The sequence below is a fragment of the Lontra canadensis genome, unplaced genomic scaffold, assembly GCF_010015895.1.
Source record: "Lontra canadensis isolate GAN:19392208 unplaced genomic scaffold, GSC_riverotter_1.0 scaffold60, whole genome shotgun sequence".
In the NCBI taxonomy this organism is placed as follows: Eukaryota; Metazoa; Chordata; class Mammalia; order Carnivora; family Mustelidae; genus Lontra; species Lontra canadensis.
Window position 1 is genome coordinate 3,377,205 of NW_022631054.1, and position 16,457 is coordinate 3,393,661.

General features: G+C 43.0%; 2 protein-coding genes across 2 annotated transcripts in view; both read right to left on the reverse strand.

Annotated features, from left to right (window-relative positions):
- Positions 1-886: 886 nt before the first annotated feature.
- Positions 887-16,457, reverse strand: part of CLSPN (claspin) — a 31,700-nt gene continuing 16,129 nt past the window's right edge. The window contains exons 10-25 of the mRNA XM_032877224.1: positions 15,706-15,947; positions 14,551-14,729; positions 14,226-14,290; positions 13,412-13,611; positions 12,928-13,082; positions 11,349-11,575; positions 10,691-10,802; positions 7,656-7,731; positions 7,304-7,407; positions 4,869-5,033; positions 4,652-4,773; positions 4,300-4,427; positions 3,665-3,767; positions 3,011-3,093; positions 2,600-2,761; positions 887-2,288 (exon numbers count right to left, since the gene is read on the reverse strand). Of these exons, the coding sequence (XP_032733115.1) occupies positions 2,178-2,288; positions 2,600-2,761; positions 3,011-3,093; positions 3,665-3,767; positions 4,300-4,427; positions 4,652-4,773; positions 4,869-5,033; positions 7,304-7,407; positions 7,656-7,731; positions 10,691-10,802; positions 11,349-11,575; positions 12,928-13,082; positions 13,412-13,611; positions 14,226-14,290; positions 14,551-14,729; positions 15,706-15,947 (2,234 nt within the window). The 3' untranslated portion in view covers positions 887-2,177. The remainder of the gene's footprint in view (positions 2,289-2,599; positions 2,762-3,010; positions 3,094-3,664; positions 3,768-4,299; positions 4,428-4,651; positions 4,774-4,868; positions 5,034-7,303; positions 7,408-7,655; positions 7,732-10,690; positions 10,803-11,348; positions 11,576-12,927; positions 13,083-13,411; positions 13,612-14,225; positions 14,291-14,550; positions 14,730-15,705; positions 15,948-16,457) is intronic.
- LOC116879198 (ATP synthase F(0) complex subunit C1, mitochondrial-like) lies at positions 9,442-10,037 on the reverse strand (the record flags this gene model as incomplete). Its single annotated transcript, XM_032877222.1, has 1 exon — positions 9,442-10,037. A coding segment is annotated over one exon (402 nt), but the record flags the coding sequence as incomplete, so codon positions are not given.

Below are 16,457 nucleotides of genomic sequence, written 5' to 3' on the forward strand. Positions count from 1 at the left end.
ATAGTTTGTACAAGTGTGGACCGAATTAACGAGATCAGAGACCTGTTCGCATGAAGTAAAACCATGTGTCCTACCCCACTGTGTAGAACCAGGAGGTGAGAGGGCCGACACTGAATGTATCTCTCTCACAGACACACGGGGTCTTTCACTTCCAGGGAGGAGTCCAAGCTAGCAGGAGCAGAGTCCCAATAGGAGCCGTTGTGGCAGTGGGCCCTGGGGCCTGATTCATGAATACATTGCTGAAGGTGATGGCTTAGTGTTTGGGGCACAGGCCTCTGGGTCTGGAGGCAACTCTCCAATCCTGTTAGCAAGGTCAAGGCTTGGCTTGCCCTATGACAGCTAGACCAGCATGGGGGAAAAAGGAATCCAGAGCTGAAGACCCATCTTCACTTTCTCCAAAGAGTGCTTTCTTTCCAGAGCCTAGGACAGAAACCACTGGCTCCCTGGCCATCTTTTGCACTGCTTTTCTCATCCTCAGTGATCAATTCCAACCCTCTTCTTTTCTCCCTCCAAAAAGTATCTGGGAAAGCAAGAGGGGAGAAATAGTTGGCCCTCCTTCCCAGCTCTTTTGCATGGCAAAGGCTGCCTGCCTGGGGCCCTGTTTAGAGGGCTAGGGGGTGGGTGCATTAGCCCTCACCTTGGACCTCAGGCTGCCAATCAAAGACCTTTAACTCCAGGTACCATTTGTGTAAATTCTCCTCACCTGCATTGAACCCAAACCACTTGGGGAGTTAATGTGATTGATTCACCAGAGCAGAGAGGCCAGGAGGGGCAACTGCAGGGGTCTTTCTCTCTTTAGACCCAGGGGGCTCCCCTGGGAGGGAAGAGGCCTGAAAACGATGCTTCTGAGCATAAGACAGGCACTGACCTAAGAACAAGCACCCAATCTGGAGGGCAAACCCTGCCTTCAGGCATTGAGTTTTATTGAAATGCTACATACATATTAAAACATCTTTATATACATTTTCCCCATTACAAGATTACAAATATACATGTTCAAGGTCAGCATCTTGTATATTAGAGACAACTGTAGAAAACCTATGCCCTAACTCCAGCAATTAAATTGGTGTTCCCCATCTGCCTGTAACAAACTGGCACAATTCATCCAATTTCTTAAGTCCAGCTGCTGACAGTGAAACCACCATATTCACATGGAATGTTTTTCCAAAGTAGTAGTGACACTCAGTTTTGAGGGGGGAGAAAAAAATCTGTCTAGAATTCTGAGAGCCTCATGATTGTTCAGGGAAAATTGGGAGTGGGGGAACATTCTCTTCAACAATATTTTGATTATAAACTTGATAGTGGTTTTCTCTCTAAATAGCAATGAAGTGTTGTCCTCTGGTCAGAGCAATGTAATAAACCCCGTTGTGTGCAATAAATAATGGTTATATGCTTTTGCCAGGATGAGAAGGGAGGTCCTTGAGCAACACTGTTCCATGTTGAGAATGTAGCTCCTGGAGGAGACAGCTCTCTCTGTCCCATGGGGTAATGTGGACAGACACCGGGTGTTTGCAACCCTTTATCTTCATCCTCATAATCCAGAAAATACGGGTCAGTGTCTTTCTGACTTGGGTACCGATTTGCGTCCTTACCATAAGGGAAGCAAAAGTTAATCGGCAAGTTGAGGCTGCCTTGGGAAGAGGCATATGGGAAAACAGAAGGGGCAAGATAAATATAACAGCCCATCAGCGGGTTCCAAGGTCCTCCAAGAAGGTCTCTTTTACTGAGTCCAGGTCACTGTGCACATCTTAGGGTGTGAAGGATTCCTTCTGGTATCAACATTCCCTGTTTTCTGGAATTTTCCGTAATGCCACACTTTTTCCTCCTCCTCCTCCAACCACCCGTTTCACAAAGAGCTATCAACCTAAGAGTCTGCTAGGCTAAAATGCCAAATATACAATGGAGGAAGTGAGCCTTCACCCAAGCAGCCATGGGTTAATGTTGTAAACACCGCAGAATTAAGATTAGTGGCCAACCCAGGAAATAATACTAGGAAAGAAGAAAGATGTCCAGAGCGATGCAGTGGAAAGAATTGGAATCTCTGTCTGTAATCTTAATGCGCTGATTACAAAGAAGGGAGGGGAGTGGAGATCATCTATGTGAACATCAATTCCAATCTTCAACGCCAGGAACTTCTCAAAGCAGTCTCAGCAAAGGTGCCAGCACCCTTGATGATGTTAGCTTTCCAAGTATCTGAAGATGCTTTGCTTCAATCCTGAAGTACTATCATCTGTTTTGAGGCGCTTAGGTGAAGGGGATGTCATTAAAGATGGAGTCCTTCTCCTTACCTAGAAAGCAGAGAAAGAGTCAGGACCAGCTCAAGACCCTCATACAAGTCCTTACCTTCAGTTAGCTCTTAAGAAACACAGAGTTAAATCATGAATGTTTAGGAAAAAGAGAAATATAAACTTTCCGGGAAAGTTTCAAAGCTGATGACCTACTGCGGGTAGCAGTCCTCTTGTACTTCAGTGGGAAGTACAAGATTAACACCACAGTGTAAGCCTTTAAGCCAGAAATATCTATATTTTTTTTACTTAAATATCAATCATCCATCAATCTTGCTCTGGACAGCCACCAAATCAGTTCTCAAATTCCCTACCTGAGGCTTAGATGATTCCTTCGCTGCCTCAGCCTTGGCAGGAGAAAGTGTATGGAAGACAAAGTTTCTTAAATTTCGGGGTGCACTGGGGTTCAGGTCAGAGAGGGCAGCCAGTTTCTGAAGCACAGCTTTGGGCTGGTTTAGCAGTGAGCCTGTCTTCGGCTAAAGAGATCAGAGTCGGTTGGCATCGGATCCCAAGTGCCAAGGGAAGAATGAGAAGCCAGTCCCTCCCTGCCTCCCCCTTGTCTTGAGGGGACATATTCCTACCCCACTCAAGTAGAAAAGAAAGAGCAGACTCCTTTGACATCTACTTCCATTTCTTGCAGCCACCTCCCTCTGCTAGTGACAGAGTACTCCCTTAGCCTGATCTGGGCCTGTAGAACCTTGCAGATCATGAACTCCCCAACCAACCTGGTGGGCACTTTCCGGATTGATGGATTCAAAAGGATTTCTGAGTAAAGACTTTGGTTCTTGCATAACCACAGCGCGATTGGCTGAAAAGACAAGACAGAGAGGCTTGTTCTGGGCAAACCTGGATAGAATTACCTTTAAATCTAAACAAGAAGCCTGTAACTAGACCAGTAAACTAAAGCTTAAGAACTTAGATTATTTTATAACAGTGACTTGAAACTATAGTAAGGAGCAGCAGGAAGACAGACAACCAACTTGAACATTGATAAATAGTTGACAGTAATAAGCAAAAACAAGCATGGTAAGAGTATAGAATAGTGTTTTAGAGCCTCATTCCGGAATTAGATATATCTGGGTTCAAAGTCCACCTCTAACACAATCCTGGGCAACTAAATAAAGAAGGCAGAATTCCTACTCTGAGAGGCCTTAGAAGATGAAGTCAAACCAGCTACATATACTCACAAGTACAATGTCCACTGCCCAGTAGTCTAAGATCCAAGAACACTACCCTTTCCCATCTTGGAGGGCCTCTTTAAGACAATGTTAGACACAGGCCCATGCCTAAGCCACAAGAGTCCCTAAGGCTGGAGTCACTTTAAGGCTCCAGCACAAAAAATCCAGAGGGCTGGAACCTGAGGATGGCCAATAGCTCACCATTTTTCTGTAGTGCTTTGGCTGTAACCTTCTTGGCTAGCATCATAAACTGACTGTCTTCCCCAATGTCTTCTTCTTCAGCTGCAATTTTTCCCTGCTGTGCCTAAAAATAAAAATCAGCATTAACAGAAGTCTACCCTGCCACCAAATAGTTAGCATATCCTGGACTGGGAAGCTAAGGTACCTGGGATATCATTTGCTTTCCTTTTTGCAACCTTTGTTGCTGTAGACAAAAAAAATCGGTATTGGACAAACATGAGTTGAACTGCTCATGGTCATTTTCTCAAAGCGCAAAAGAAAACTGGATTAAAAGGGACAGCAATAAGTTGCCCAAGGTTTTGAGACTATCCTGACAAGTGAGGTGAGTGGGTCCTCTCTTATTCATAAACTAGGGACAGAACAGAGGACTTTTTTTTTTTTTTTTAAGATTTTATTTATTTATTTGACAGATCACAAGTAGGCGGAAAGGTAAGCAGAGAGGGGGGGGGGGAAGCAGACTCCCCGCCGAGCAGGGAGCCCGATGCGGGGCTCGATCCCAGGACCCTGGGATCATGACCTGAGCCGAAGGCAGAGGCTTTAACCCACTGAGCCACCCAGGCGCCCCAGAACAGAGGACTTTCGTGCGGATTTTCTACCTGGTCCCGAAGCCACTGCTCTCGTTCAATTCGCTCCCTCCTCCAACGGGCTTCTGTCTCGTCAAGCTGCTCCTCAGTCTGATCATCATCAGAGTCTCTGTGGAACAAGTCCATCTGGGAAGCATCATCTAAAGCAAAGAGTCAAGGCTGTCAGCATTCTCCTAGGAGAAGGTGCCCGGACAGACACAAGGTACTCATTGTTCCTCATACATCGGCACAACCTTTCCCCACTCACTAACTCAAAGTCATGGTGACAGCCGGGTCTGTTGCAGTTTGGATTTCCACTCGCCATCTTAAAATGGACAAACACGGTCGCTGTACCATTTGTTTCTGAAAGCAATGACCAAGATACCTATGTTTTTCCATCGGAATTTCCTCATTCGGCCAGGACCGTCACTATGCAGATCCCCATCGGCAAGGTACCTCTCTTGGTATAAACGTAGCTGTCGCTTATCATCATCCAACATCGTTTTCCTGCAGGAAAAAAAAGTACAGTGTTCAAAACCAGGACCACTCTGGCTGGTCGTAGAAACGACCCATCATGCAAAAGGGCCTGTCGGGATACTGACATGTGTATTTTCTTGATCTGATTCTGCAGCTCCTCATCAGAAGGAAGCACTTCATCAATTTCCTCCTGTTCATATTCGTCCAGCTCTTCCCCATCATACTCATCTTCGCTTCCCACGTCACTCCCCGACACCTCTGCCTCATCCTCCAGGTATTTCTTCAATCTCCTAGAAAAGAATTGTCAAGATCAGAAATGCAATAAACATACACAGACTAGGGATGGAGTGAGAAAAGCAGAACACAGAGCCACTTAAATTTTAATAATACATTTTGAAGATAAAGTCTGTCATTTAATACACACTGGATGCCAATAACTGCACTTTCCAGGCATCACGGCATTATCTTAAGGGGAGGACTATTATCCCCTTCAATTTACAGCTGAATGAACTGAGACCGAGAGAGTAAATAAATTACCCAAAGTCACGCAGCTAGGAAGTAGCAGAGCCTGGATTCAATGAGGTTCTTTAAAGCCAGGACTCCCGATCTCCCTTATACATTTGGGACATCCCCGCTGGCAGGTTCAGATCATTCTGTTCCGTATGTAAGCTCACCAGTGTTGGGAGACAGATTGGAGATGGAATGGTACAGAAACATAATAGCCTGGGATCCCTTACAGCTACATCTTGACCCCCAAGTTAGAGGCATGACTGAGGCTCAGAGTTACTGGTGAGAAAAACCACTATTAGTTTTGGTGACCTCAGTTCCTACTGAGAACAAGTCTGCTGTCACTCTGAGTTCAGAGTCCTGTCATCTATGGCTGTGAGGGGCAGAAGTCTGATGGCTTTCGGAAGGCTGATTTTTATCAAAGACTTAACGTTATTTTTTTTTAAAGATTTTATTTATATATTTCTTTGTCAGAGAGAGAGAGAGAGAGAGAGATGGACAACACAAGCAGGCAGAGCAGCAGGCAGAGGCAGAGAGAAGCAGGCTCCCTGCTGAGCAAGGAGCCCGATGTGGGACTCGATCCTAAGGACCCTGGGATCATGTCCTGAACCAAAGGCAGCAGCTTAACCAACTGAGCCATCCAGGTGTCCCAGACTTATGTTATTATTTTAAAGCTGAATTCCTCTAAATCTCAGGGTTCCTGGGGAATTCCTTCAAGGGCTACCAGCTGAGTTCTCTGATCTTCCCATTTACCCACTTGGAGCTGTTCAACTTTTAGCTGTCATTCTTCCTAAGATTTCATTTGGACAGAGGACTCTGCTGTTAAATAAGGTTTAAGAACCACTACCCTAGAAAAATCTATAGATGACCCAAATCTGCAAGAGATAGTTAATTTTTTTTTTAAAGATTTTATTTCTTTGACAGACAGAGAGAGATCACAAGTAAACAGAGAGGCAGACAGAGAGAGAGGGGGAAGCAGGCTCCCCGCTGAGCAGAGAGCCCAATACGGGACTCAGTCCCAGGACCCCAGGGCCACAACCGGAGCTGAAGGCAGAGGCTTAAGCCACTGAGCCACCCAGGTGCCCAAGAGTTAATCTGACAAGCGACAAATTAAAGCCCCAAACTGATCTTAATAGAATGGAATGATGGGTTAGAGATAATAATATAGAGCTAGTAGAGATCAATATGATATCCTATATGTGAATTCCAAAAGTCATTCATGTACAATATAATACTGAGTACCTATTAAAATGGTCTTTATAAAGCTGTAACATCACAGGAAAATGCTTATGGATATCCCAAGTGAGAAAGAAGCAAGACACAAAAGTGTACATACAAAAAAAAAAAAAAAAAAAAAAGGCACAGATCTCAACTATATGAAAATATATGCATAAAAATGGTTATGGAGCAAGCTACCATCTACACATTCATTAAATATTTGGATGATGAGCACAGATAAGCTTTTATTTGTAGCTTCCTCTCTTCTTTTAAATATTCTAAAATAAATGGTTTACTTTCATGAGCAGAAAAAAACATAAAAGAAAAAAACAAAAATGAACAGGAGGTCATTTGCCCAAGACCAGGATGAGGAAAACCTGAAATGACAGTAATTCATAGGAAAAAAGACCCTAGTTCTAGACAGGGAATTTTCATCGTCTTCTAAATCCTCAGGATCTACAGTGACTCTGCTCTTAGGATCGTTGGTTACTTTGTAAGTCATATGCGCCCAGAACAAGGATGTAGTTATATTGCTACCTACAGCTGGAGTCCAACCACACCTGAGGATAAAGAGAATATCCAGGACATGAGGAGTTGGGAAGCAACGTTATATGAGAAATAGCTGAAGGAACTAGAGATATTTAGTATAGAACTCACTTAAGAGTACATACCATCTTTGAACACTCAAGAGATAGCATGAGATTGGGGTTTATTTCATCTGTGTTAACCACAAAAAGCAACAGAACCAGCAGACTTAGGTAAAACAATAGCAAGTTACAACTTAACCGTTAGGAGAACTTTCTCTAGCAGTGGAAGGAATGGCCCTAACACCTACATTTGCCTTCTCAGCTTCTCAGACTGCTTCAGGAGCTCTTCCTCATCACCATCTTCATGGTCTCCCAGTGCCAGATCTTCATTATCAGAGTTACTGCGTTCGTCCTGAAAAAATGCAGAGTATCACACATGGGATTAGCAGAACAAAACATGTTCTGCTTAACTCTGTTCTGCCTAACTTTAGTCCTCAACTAAAACAGGATTTATAAACTTCTGCCCAAACATCTCATTCTAGGAAATGGCTTCGGATAATATGCCAAACTCAGAATTCTCAACAATTCAGACTAGGAAAAAGACAAACAGCAGCCACACCCGGAAATCGGTTAGGATTACTCTGTTCCCTTCAAACTCACCTCATCACTATCAAACTCATTATCATTTGGGACAAGCCGAAAGTCTCCAAATTCCTCCTCTTCACCTTCTTCTTCCCTAAAATGCAAATCAAGAAATCAATAAGTAAGTTGTTGAAAGCAAACTACAAGGATTCAGTCAACTTAGAAACCGAAAGTATTTTACTGGCACCAACAATCTCTTCAAGAAACAGGAAACAAAGATGCCTTGCCTTTAAAAAAATTTTTAATTATGATAAAATACACATAAGGCACCTCATCTCAGCTGCCCTGCCCGAGATCCCCTGAGTGCCAGCCCTATTCTCCAACTCGGTCTCATTTCCGCTCCAACAAGATGAAAGACACTCTCATGAACCAGGAAAAACTCGCCAAATGGCAAAGCACAAGTGTGCATTGGTGGGAAAGGAACTGCTTGCCGAAAGAAGGTGGTTTATAGAATGGCTATAGCAGGTGATAAAAAAACTACGGTTCTCCTTAAAGAAGTTAGGGATAAACAATTATCTCTGGTACTGAAGGAGTGAGTATGTTCACCAAGAAGAACAGTGACCCACTCTAACAACCCCAAAGTTCAGGCATCATTGGCGGTGCACACTTTCACCATTCCAGGCCATGCTGAGACAAAGCAGCTGACAGAAACGCTACCGGCTGTCTTAAACCAGCTTGGTGCAGACAGTCTGACTAGTTTAAGACTGGCTGAAACTCTGTCCACACAACCTGTGAATGGAAAAGCCCCACTTGCTACCAGAGAGGATGATGATGATGAAGTTCTAATTCTTGTGGAGAATTTGGATGAAGCTTCCAAGAATGAAGCAAATGGAATGGAGTCAACTTCTCAAGAAGATAAAACTTAAAAGAAGTTACTGGGAGCTGCTATTTTATATTATGATAGCTTTTTAAAATTTTGTTCATGGATCTGATAAAATCTAGATCTCTAATATTTTTAAGCCCAAGCCCCTTGGACACTGAAGCTCTTTTCAGATTTTGCTTATACAATTCATTCTTTGGAGTGAATTAAGCTGAAGAAGTCTGGGAACAAAGTTTGAAGCAATGTTAATTTAATCAAGTTCTTTGCCTAGGACACAAACAAACAAACAAAATACATGTATCTCAAGCACAACGCCCCATGCAGAGCCTAGCGTGGGATATGATCTCAAAACCCTGAAATCATGACCCAAGCTGAAATTAGGAGTCGGACGCTTAACTCACTGAGCCACCCAGGTGCCCCAAAACTCTCTACCCTTTAAACAACAGGTTCCCCCTCTTCCCTCCCCTCAGCTCCTGGCAACTACCCTTGTACTTTCTGTCTCTAGGAATTTGACTATTTTCAGTATCTCATGTAAGTGGAATCCTACAACACTTGTATTTTGGGGACTGGCTTATTTCACCTAGCATAATGTCCTCAAGGCTCATCCATGTTGTCACATGTGTCAGAATTTCCTTTCTTTTTAAGGCTGAATAATCGTGTGTGTGTCCACCACATTTTGTTTCGTCACTTGGGATGTGTCCACCTTTTGATCATCATGAGTAATGCTAGGATGAATACGGGTATACAAACACCTGAGACCCTGTTTTCACTTCTTTTGTGAATATATTTGAAAGTGGAATTGCTGGATCATATTCTATTTTTAATTTTTTGAGACACTGCCATTCTGACTTCCACAGAAGCTTCCACATTTTACATTTCCCACCAGCAGTGGATAAGGGTTCCAATTTCTCCATATCCTCGCAAATAATATCCTTATTATTTTATGGGCTTTTTTTTTTCTTCTTTGCCATCCTAATCGGTGTGAGGTGGTATCTTACTGTGGTTTTGATTGGTATTTCCCTAATTATTAGTGTTGAACACTTTCATGTGCTTATTCTTGCCCTCCCCGCTTTTTAAAGAGAAATGTTGTGTTTAATGGTAAAGCTTGGCACACATTTAGTACCAGCCATGGCCTTAAATTGAAGCAGCAGGGACAGGTAGGTGACCCCCACGAAGGCTCACATGCCAAAGAGAATGAGGAAGGCGACCATCACACAGAAGAGCCCCATGTCCTCAGACAGGGCAAAGCCCAGAACGGTACAGAAGAGCTGCCCCTTGAGAGAAGGGTTCCTAGCACAGCCAATGATCAAAGCTGCCACTGTTCCAGAGCCAGCCCCTGAACCAGCCACACTCACCGTGGCAGCCTCAGCACCAATAAACATGGCTGCTGTGGCAATGTCCCAGGAGACAACGCTGGTCTGGAACTTGGTCAGGGCCCCCATAGTGGGGAGCTGCCCTAGGAGGCTGTTTAGATGGGATCCTGGCCTACTCAAGGAGGCAGACACAGGCCTGACTGGAGCCCTGGCACAACAGTAGATCAGAGCCAAAGAAATGAGCAATGCCCAGTCCTCTGCACTCTCTGCCTCCCAGCTTTAGCTCTAAGTTTCTATTCTTGCCCTTTTTAATTTTTTCCAAGATTTTATTTATTGGGGCGCCTATGTGGCTCAGTGGGTTAAGCATCTGCTTTCAGCTCAGATCATGATCCCAGGGTCCTGGGATTGAACCCCACATCGGGCTCCCCACTCAGCAGGGAATCTGCTTCTATTCTTCCCCATATTTATGCCTTGTCTCTCGATTTTTCTCTCTTTCAAATAAACAAATAAATAAAATCTTAAAAAAAAAAAAAAAGACTTTATTTGAGAGAGAGAGAAAGCACCAGTGGGAGGAGTGGTGAAGGGAGAGGCAGAGGGACAAGCAGACTCCCTGCTGAGGACGGAGCCCAACTCGGGGCCTGACACCAGGCTCAGTCCCAGGATCCTGAGATCACAACCTGAGCCTAAGGCGGAGGCTTAACCGACTGAGTCAAACAGGCACTCCGTATTCTTGCTTTCTTTAACCCTGTTCTCCACCAACTAAAGGAAAGTATTGTAATTTCTTTACTTTGCAAATAAGACTCAAATGTACCGTAAGACTCTCAGGATAGGAAGCGCCTAAGATGGTTCCTTATTGCTGACCTCAGGATTTTATCAGAAGTCTGGGCCTTCCTACATTCCCTCCAATCACTGAGACTCACCTGTCTGTGGGGAAAGAACCTGAGCAAAGAGCAAGTGCTTCTTCCATGGGATCCCCCAAGCTGCTCTCCTTCTCCTGCTTATTTAACTCTGATGGAGCCAGAGTAGAGGCGTCTATACCACAACAAAGAAAAAGATTTGTCATCAAGAAATTACAGCTCTGTCCTCTTTCCCCAGCTCAATACAGTTCTAAGGTAAGCTTGCCAAAAAGAGCTCACCATCCATTCATTCAACAAATCCTTATTTGGTGCTTACTATGTGCCAGGCACCAGGGATATGGTAGTGAACAAAACAAAAATCCCAGCTCTCAGAGAGCTGACATTCTAGCATCGGGGAGGAAGGAACACGCAGGTGGAAATAAGTAGGCACTGATATGAAATTAACTATACACCAACTCTCTTCTAAGCTTTGCATGCATATTAACCATAAATGAGAAATCACATGGGTTAAGTTAAGAAATCACTGAAGCTTAAGTTGACATTTTATCACGTTAAGAAAGTAAGGGCTCCAAATGTCAGGAAGCTAAGAATTCAAACCACCCACAAGAATCCGTCACAGCCCTGCCTTCTGTGAATTTCTCACCCAAGGGTAACAGGCTTCTCTTCAAGGACACTGACTTAAGATATTTACTATGGTGAGCCTGATCTCTTGGCTATTTACCCTGAGAAGTGAATTTTCCTGAACAAAGATTCAGAAGTTCTTCTAGGTTCTCTTTCTTGTCGTTCTTCCTGGGCAGAGATTTTTCAGTCTGAGATGGGAACTTTCCAGTACACAGATCCAACAGCTCATCCATGTCTGCATCCATAGCATTCTCATCCATACTGGCCAATGGCAACCCCGGCTTCAGAGCGTGGTACTGGTTCCTGTGGTTTCTAACATTTAAGAACCTACAAGCACAATAAAGAATATAGGACATTCTCTAAGGGAAAAAACAAAGTAGTGAGTAAAAAATTTTAAAGAGGATTTTTTTTTAAGAAGGTGGGGGAGGGGTTGATGGAGAAGGAAAAAGAGAATCTTAGGTAGGCTTCATGCCCTGCGCAGAGCCCAAGGCAGGGTTCAAGCTCGTGACCCTGAAATCATGACCTGAGCTGAAATCAAGAGTCAGATGTTTAACTGAATGAGCCACCCAGGCATACTGTGGGTAAAAAAATTCGATGTTTCTTTTCTTTTCTTAAGATTTTATTTATTTATTTGTCAGAGAGAGAGAGCACAAGCAGGGGGAGCTGCAGAGAGAGGGAGAAGTACCCTCTCCGCTGAGTAAGGAGCCCAATGTGGAAATCAATCCCAGGACCCTTGGATCATGACCTGAGCCGAAGGCAGATGCTTAACCCACTGAGCCACCTAGGTATCCCCAAAATTTGATCTTTCTACAACTAATCTTAAAAGCTGAATTCCAGGGGCACCTGGGTGGCTCAGTGGGTTAAAGCCTCTGCCTTCAGCTCAGGTCATGATCTCAGAGTCCTGGGATCGAGCCCCACATTGGGCTCTCTGCTCAGTGGGAAGCCTGCTTCCTCCTCTCTTTCTGCCTACTGTGATCTCTGTCAAATAAATAAATAAAATCTTAAAAAAAAAAAAAAAAAAAAAAGCTGAATTCCAGGGGCACCTGGGTGGCTCAGGTCATGATCTCAGGGTCCTAGGATCAAGCCCTGTGTCAGTGTCCCTGCTCAGCAGGGAGCTTGCTTCTCCCTCTCCCTCTGCCCCTCCTCCTGCTTGTGCTCTCTCTCATATACATCAATAAAATCTTAAAAAAAAAAGCTGGATCCCAAACTAGAAGACAAAGGATTCAAACTGTAGCCCTGTGATAATCTAAAGAGGGAGGGAGTTTAGTAAGAGAATAAATGCTATTAGAAAGGTAAAGGGGTAAAGGATAGTTTTAGGTTTCAGACAGTGCCAGAGTAGAACTTGGTATTATGTCCATGTAATGTGCCACAGCTCTGTCCATCCTCAATCCCACACTTCAATCCTAACACAGCAGGACAGATAATCTGATGCCCTTACAACAGTTGTGCATTTCAAGGAAAGCAGAGCTCGAAGGATCAGAATGCCAGCAAGGACTATTTACGTTTTATTTTCTGGAGAGCTTTTGTTCAAACTTGCAGAATGTAATACTAATGGTCTGTACACCTTCTCTTTCTCAGAAGAGAAAGCACAGATGGAGCAACAGAAGCTCACTTTATTTTTAAACAAAATTAAGCAGTACCCAGCACCATTCCACCCACAGAAACATAAAACTACCTACCCATCTGCATCTAACAGTTGGCTCTGAGTGTCATCTTCTAAACAGAACTGGAAGTCTCCGGCTCCTAGGAAAAGTGTCTTAGGCTCTGGGGAGGCGTTATACAGATCCTGGGAATCCTCTATGGGAAGTGAAGGCTCAGACAGCTTTCCTGAACTCTGGCACCAAAACAAAACCAAACAAAAACAAAACATTTTATAATTGTCATTCACTGTCATGACAACAACAGAAGTTGCTATTTGCAGGATTTTATCTACTCTCAGGCAATTGCAGTTGAGGAGGACAATGCATAGCCAAGAGAAGAATAAAGGAAAAACGTCTTCAAGAAAGTAAGAATGCTGGATGAGGCTTGTTTTTTAATACACAAAGGGGGGTGGTTTCTTTAAACTGAACATACATAATGTGGTGGGAGTTGCTTGGCTTTGACACAATTTAGCAGGGTGGGAAGTAAAAGGGGGAGGAGATTAGAAAACCATTACCATCTTACCTTAGAAGCTGAGCTGACCAGACTGGCTCGAAATAGCCCAGGGGAAGGAGATCTGAATCCTCCTGGTGTAGCGAAAAAACTGGTCCCACGGCCTGTCTGTCTGTTGCAAGGCTGATAGGATGGAATCGTGGAGCCAATCAGCTCAAAACTACTATTGTGGCTGCTCTCCTTTGTTAGCAATGAGCATGAATCATCTTCATCTAAAGAAAGAGGAATAACTTTTAAGTGCATGGGTCCAGAAATAAGGTGGATCTGTTTAGGAAAAAGAATTGAGAATGAAACTGTCAGGTAACATTCATAGGCAAACCTCTCAAGTTATAAGTTCTAAAACATGAAGGTGAAGGTGAATTATGGTACCAAAATAGCATTATACAGTTGGGGTTTGTCACTAAGCTAAGTGACACCTGAAAGTTCCCATCTTTTTCCCACCCTGCCTAACACCTATCGTCACTCTCCCTGTTATCCAATCACGTATTCATCTTCTTTTCATCTACATAGGACAGAAATGCTTCATGGTTCACTTAATCAACATATACTACTAAGGTCTTATTATATGTCCATAGTCAACTGTAAGGAAACTGAATGTAAGCTTTCAAAAACAGAATGAAGAAAAATTTTCTAATTCACAAAGTCCTTTTAGAAAAATTTTCTAACTCATAAATTCTTTTCATTGCCTCAGGGAAGACTGAGAAAAGTCTACTAGAGTTTAAAAAAAAAAAAAAAAAAAAAAGGAATCTTATGGAATTGTAGTCCTTAAGTACCAAAGCTAGAGGAGCTAAGAAAAGTCAGGTTCTGTGTAAGAGTCATTACTTACCCAGTTTGCTAGACCTTTTGCCTGAGATTTCATCTGTTTCTGATTTTTCTTCACTAGGAAAATAACTATAAAATAAGAAAGTAAATTGTTTCTGCTTTTTTTTAAGGGGAGAGGGAGAGGAAGAGAGACAGAATCCCAAGCAGACTCCCCACTGAGCCTGGAGTCAGACGCAAGTCTCCATCCCATGACCCATGAGTTCATGCCTCAGCAGAAATCAAGAGTCAGACGCTTAACCGACTGAGCCACACAGGTGCCCGATGTTTTTGCTTCTTATGAGAGGGCAATCCCAAGGGAATCTTATCTTTCACTAGAGAGAATTACTTACCCCATCTTGGAAGAGTTGTCCTTAAATAGAAGTAAGGTAGAATCGGATGACAGAGGCTTGGGGACAGACAGAAGTCCAACTGATTTCCCAATGTCACTACTGCCATCACTGTTGTCTTTATCTATTTCTTTCTCGTCTTTGGTTTCTATTTCTTCACTACCGAGAAGGAATTCTGCAATCTTCACCAATCACGCCACCCAAAAACAAAAAGAGTCAAAAAATTCAAAAGCAAATATGCTGTTAGCCAAATATATGGCTGCTTGGTTACAGGTCACATCTTAGATCTGAAAAGGTAAATCTGAAGGAAGCTTGGTCTAACCATTAGCAGTAATATAACTTTCCGACACCTCTAGAGCTCTTTTATACTTATTTTACCTTTTACCTTCCCCAAATTGCTAAAAGATTGTGAAAGACTGGGTTATCATTTTATTGAGGCAATAAGAGGCTAAATAATTAGCCTGAGATTGAAGGACAATTAGTGGCCTCAGACCAAAACCAGACTGGGACATGCTGCCTAGTTCGGCCTTTGCTTTTTTTCTTTCTTTTTTCTTTACCCAAGGATAAATAGGAGCCGACTCTCACAATGACTGCAGAGTTCCAGCAAGGGAGCTTTTCTTTTTTCTTATGTATGTATGTATGTATTTCCTTTGGTGGCTTTTTTCTTTTTCTCAGTACCCAAAATCCTATCATCATCTATCTTACCTAGCCAGAAACAAGGGCAAGAGGCCCTTCTAAAAATACCCTCCTCAGTGAAGAAAGAAACAAACTCAGGAAGGACTCAGCTTGCCTGAGAACTTATTCCAGACCTCCACCTGACCAAGGTTAAGACCGCTGTTCATCCTAAATAGAGAAAACTATGTAAACAACAAGATAGAAGCAACTATGAATACAAAGCTGTTTCCATTTTAGCCCTATGTTTCAACAAGCAGACTAACAGGTAGAAGCCAAGGCTAGGGCCCTGTGAACCGCAGGTAGTCAAAGGTGCTGAGAGAACTGAAGGCACTAGGACTTCAGTACCTCTGAGCTAGTTACATCACCTCTGGCCCTAAAATCTCTTATACAATTGAACATGCTTCCTCTGCTCTTATTCAAATCTGATTTTCTCTTTTTCTTATCCATCCTGACCAAGTAACAAAATTAAATAATTTTCAGAACCTCCTGATTGCCTTCTTCCTCCACTTCTTGCTCTAAATCTTCCTCTTCTTGCTCTAAATCTCCCTCTTCCTCCTCTTCTCCATCTTCCTCTGACTCGTCCGTCATTTCTTCCTCCTCTTCCTCTTCTTCAAATCCATCTTCATTATCTAACTTAAATAATGCTTGGCGCTTTTGGCGCTCCTCAAGCCTACGGAGTTTCATCGCTTCCTGTAGTTTGGCTTTCAGCACCTGAAGCTTTTCACCTGAACAGAAATACGGAGAAATGCTTCAGACAGAATGACCGACTACCCACCGTAATCATGGAAGTGTGAGTTTCGGGCAACTCCAGAAGCGTTCTAGTCACATCCCCAAAGGAAAATCAGAGACTTTAGTACTCTCGGCTTTTGTTACCTTAACAAATAAGGAGTATAAAGAACTAAAATGTAAAAGAGAACTTTCACAGTGATGTTCTACACCCTGGAATAATATACCACACAGAGATTATAAAGTTATTAAAGAACAAAAACACGGTGGAAGAGCAGGACTCTGGCTCAGAAGCCATGAAGGACAACACTAATAATATTAAGGAAAAAAAGAAACAACTCAAGAGTAAAATGGGCAAAGGGTATATTCAAAGAAAAAATGAACATATGTGGTTAATAAACAAAAGTAATGCTTAACCTTATTTTTTTTAAAGATTTTATTTTTAAGTAATCTCTACACCCAACGTGGGACTTGAACTCACAACACCAAGACCGAGAGTTGTATGCTCC